At 35.5% G+C, this 4987-nt stretch overlaps 1 protein-coding gene across 1 annotated transcript in view; it reads left to right on the forward strand.

The window, feature by feature from the left end:
• Positions 1-4987, forward strand: part of LOC106870344 (G protein-activated inward rectifier potassium channel 2-like) — a 16280-nt gene that overhangs the window by 7066 nt on the left and 4227 nt on the right. The window contains exons 3-4 of the mRNA XM_052968496.1: positions 3273-3476; positions 4650-4821. Coding sequence (XP_052824456.1) covers positions 3273-3476; positions 4650-4821 — 376 coding nt within the window. The remainder of the gene's footprint in view (positions 1-3272; positions 3477-4649; positions 4822-4987) is intronic.

Consider the following 4987-nt stretch of genomic DNA (forward strand, 5'->3'; position numbering starts at 1 on the left):
TATATATTTAAAAGAGTTCCAACTCTGCTTTTTATGTTTTATTTATATTCTTATAAAATTAATGTAGGATATAGAATATGGAATATATAATATAATATAAATGGTAAAATGAAATGAAGTATTGAATGTCTTATTGAATATATGAAATATTGAGTATTAAATATAGAGAATCAAATATATAAAGGCATTATATATATATACATGGCTTGGCTGTATTATCAAAGAAATTAACATATGGTTATTGACATTATATCTAATGGTAAAATATTTGGCTACAACAAATCAACCTTGGTCTTTGCTTGCCTTTCATCTTTTCAGGGTCGATAAATTAAGTACCAGTTGTGTACTGGGATCGATCTAATCGACTGGCCTCCTCTCTCAAAACTCGGGCCTTGTGCCTAGAGTAGAAAAGAATATTTCTTTTCTGATCGGCAAACATGGGAGACAGCTTTAATGTGTGTTGTATTTTATTTGGCATTGTATTGCTAAATGACTATGTTGCCATTGAGTTTTTGATAGAGAACTTGGCTGTATTATATATACAGGGTGTCCACAAGGTCTGGGTACCTGGAGTAAATAAAATCATAACATAAACAATTAAATATAAGAAATAATAATTTCTTAAAGTATGTGTTAATCCACATGTACCCAGACTTTGTGGACACCCTGTATATAAGAAAGAAAATGAAGATACAGCATTTGATAAAAATTTATTATCTGCAAAAATCAAACAGTCCCTTACTGCTGTAATTTATATATATATATATATATATATATATATACATATACAGCTGTAATTGAATTATATATGCATGCAAGTATGGCTGTGTAGTTGAGAAGCTTGTTTCCCAGCCTTGTGACCTTGGGTTCTGTCCCACTGTGTGGCACCTTGGGCAATTGTCTTCTATAGTCCACAGCTGACAAAAGCCTTCTGAGTGGATTTTTTTGACAGAAACTAAAAAAAGCCTGTCATATTTGTGCATGTGTTATCAGGTTCCTTGTCATAATATCATGTAATGGTTGTAAACAAGTATCTCTAGCAGACGAGCTATGTTCTTTGTTTCCAATCTTCCACAAAAATGTCAAGCCATAGAGAAATATTACCTTGCTTGGAAACAGTTGAGGGTTAGCAATAGGAAGGTCATCAGGTTATAATGAATCTGCCTAAAAAAATTCTGTCTGATCCATGCAAGCATGGAATAGTAAATGTTAAACATATATGATGATGGTGACATTTTCAAGCAATATATTGCTTGATGATGATAAAAATTGAATGTGCTTTTGTTTCTAACTTATAAACTACTAACTGATTTTATCGTCATCATATGTCCATTTTCCATGCTAGCTGGGTTGGATGGTCTTGCAAGAGCTTGCAAGGCTAGGAGTTGCACCATCTCTCCACTGTGTTTTAGCATGGTTTCTACAGTTAAATGAGAGTTGACCATGTGTACAGGGTGACGTTCATCAAGGTTCAGTTCTCGATCTCCTCATGTTCATCATAGTTCTCCAAACCATAACAGAGGAATTCAAGACTGGTTGCCTGTGGGAACTGCTATATGCTAAAGATCTTGCTCTCATAGCAAATTCTGTAACAGAACTAGAAAAGAAATTCCAGGTGTGGAAGCAAAACCTGGAATTGAATGGCTTTATGGTTTATTTAGCCAAGACCAAGGTTGATTTGTTTGTTGTGGCCAAATATTTTACCATTGGGTATTATGTCAATAGCCATGTTAATTTCTTTGATGTGTGTTATATTTTATTTGGCATTGTATTGCTAAATGACGATGTTGCCACTGAGTTTTTGATAGAGAACTAGGCGACAGCCTAGTTCTCTATCAAAAACTATAGTGTTCACAGAATTGACACCATTGACAAAAGTAATGTGCACAGATGGACATAAAGCTTTAAAAATGGGAAAAAACCAAACCATGCAGTAGATCATCAACTGCAACTACTTATACAAATCGCCTGTGAGGGGATGAATTGATTTGCACAAATGACTCAAAATCTGTGAGTTTACTGCACAGAAGGGTATGGGTATCAAGAAATGTGTGCAAAGAGAGTACCTTATCAGATGTCATCAAATTTGAAGGATACGGCAGAAAGTCTGCTTGAATCTGCTGGAAGCATTTGAAGTCAAGAAAGTTCTTTTTTTTTTTTCCTTCTTTAGATGAGTGAAATGCAGGTGTATTTTTATGATCCAAAATGAAGGTTCAAGCCATAAAATTGTGTCACATCTTTTCTCCAAATTCTAAAATGTTTAAGACCAGCAATTGGCACAGAAAGTTCTAGGGACATAGTAAGGGCATCATTCTCCTCGATTTTTCTGAAACATAACTGTACTGTGAACAGTGAATAGTACTGACACACTAAAAGAACTTGGAGAAGCCATAGGGAAGAAGAGACCAAACAAGACTGAAAATGATCCACATTCATTTGGACAGTATGTGACATCTTTAGTAGTAAATCAAGCAATCACCAAATTAGTTTGGTCAGTGGTCCCCCGTCCACTACACAACTTAGATCTGGCATCCTCTGAACTTTCACCTGTTCAGTTCAATGAAGGACAGTCTTCAGAGGCAATGATCTGATTACACAAACATGAAAATGACTTTGAGGAAGTATGCACAGCAGTGCACACCTGAAGTTTTTCAAACAGAATTAAAGGTTGAGATCAACGATGGTGCAAATGCAATGCTTATGATGGAGACTGTTAAACAGTACTCTTGTACAGAGGAAGAATTACAATACCATCATGTGCAATTTGAACAACCAATGTCTGTTAAAGTTTTGCCCACTTCTGCATTACTTTCAGACAACACTTATATATTCACATGTGTATGTGTTCATATGTGCAGTATGGCCAAATGGTTAAAAAGTTTACTTAATAATTGAGTGTGAGTTCAATCCCATTGCATAGCATTTAGGACAAATGTCCATTTTCTATGACCTCAGGACAACCCATAACTTGTAAGTGAAACTAGGTAGGCAGAAACTGTGTAAACTCGTCAGGTGATTCAAAAAGTGTAGCCTTATTAACAACTGTTACGTTGATTCTGCATGATAATTTCATTAAGTGGAATGCTCAGCCACTTACATGTTAATCCAGTTGATCAAACACAATCTTTGTTGAACAAAAATTGTTTCTGTATATGATTTTGAATTCTGATAAAAAATATTTTAAGCAGTAAAATATCCAATGTCTGATTTCTTCAGTCCAATGACATACATTTGCTTATTTTAAGAAGACTCTCATTTGTATTTTCTGCTAGGTTTCATTGAGACAACAGGAGAACTGTGTCAAGCCAGAACATCATACTGCCAAAATGAAATCTTTTGGGGTTACCGTTTCCAGCAAATTCTTCAATTTCATGAGTCAATTAAGCGTTGGTGTGTTAATTTTAAAGACTTTGATAAAATAATTGAAACTCCAACACCAGAGATGAGTGCCAAATGTATAGCAGCCATATGCACAGGTTAAATGCTTTCACATCAATTTTAAAATTACTTGTTCTTTTTATTATTTATATTTTTGTTATATTTTTATTTCTGTTAACCCTTATATTCAGCTGACATCCTTCGTATACATTACATCTGCCTGTACCAATGTCATCTTTCTCAGTTTACCTCTTCCACAGATCCTGTCAACTTCAAGAACTTGGCCCTTCTTTACATGACTGACATCATACCCATACCATTGAACTCTCTCAATATTTCTGATTCCTCTTAAATCCATTTTTCTCTTGGCTCTCTCTCTCTCTCTCTCTCAGTATTTCTGATTCCTCTTAAATTCGTTTTTCACTCAGCTACTTGTACTCCACCATTCATACACATTAGTATCACACATCCATCATATTTCTTTCCAGTCTTCACCAATGCTTTCATCTATGCAGCTGTCAACTTCCAAGGTTGGACCCTCTGTCAGGTTTCCTAAGAGTAACCATCTTTCCTATACAATTTCAAGCCTCTGTCTTTGGGAAATCAGTGATGGCAGCTGTGTAGCAATTGTTCTGTAATTACTTCTCTCAAATGTGAATGTAGGCACATACCATACTCACAGTGACACATGCACTTACACACAAACACATTCTCTCGCACACACACATGTGCATTCTCACATATACATGCATGTGTATATGATCACATGTACACATGCATTCATCATGTGCCCACCTACACACATTCACATGCACTCACACACATACTCATATACTCGTGCATATACGCTCATACTAATACACAGACACATAAAACCTTGCACACATACTTATGTCCATTCATTCACATACATTCTATCAACATTCAAACGTTCATATACACATTGGAGAGAATAACAAGACACATATACACAGCAGACAATAACTACAAGCCAACTTCTATATGGTCATTCAACCTGCTAGAAATAGCAGCCAGATCCCCTTCCAATTACACCTTTATCATCTACTAACAGAAAGCGCTCCTTATACAAGGCAGATTTAGATATAATGTTGGAATGAAAAGACAACGTTTACAATTTGGACATCTTTTGACCATAGGTTTGTTCATTCAGGCTGACCTGGAATCAAACAACAAAATTTCTTTATTTCATTTTTAAATAACCAAAATGTCTCTTTCTTAGCTGCTACAAGTTGTAATTAATTTTCTTCCAGGTAAAGAAGTTTTGGACAATCCTCATTATTCAGCATCATTTCCAGGAGAAATCTCAGAGCAAAACCTGAAAGTCTTTGAGTCCAGGTCAGTGATGAGCTCACCTGGGAACCAGACAAGAATCTATGCTGAAACACAAGACTTGGACAATCAACCACAAACACATGAACGAAGGTAAATTACGTTGGTTTTGTGTGTGTGTGTGTGTGTGTGTGTGTTTTAATGAATGATTAGATTTTCAGTTGAAAGCAGAAAAAGAAAAATTGCCATTATTGACAAAAAATATTAACTATATAGGCGCAGGAGTGGCTGTGTGGTTAAGTAGCTTGCTTACCAACCA

This window comes from Octopus bimaculoides, chromosome 6 (assembly GCF_001194135.2).
Source record: "Octopus bimaculoides isolate UCB-OBI-ISO-001 chromosome 6, ASM119413v2, whole genome shotgun sequence".
Classification (NCBI taxonomy): Eukaryota; Metazoa; Mollusca; class Cephalopoda; order Octopoda; family Octopodidae; genus Octopus; species Octopus bimaculoides.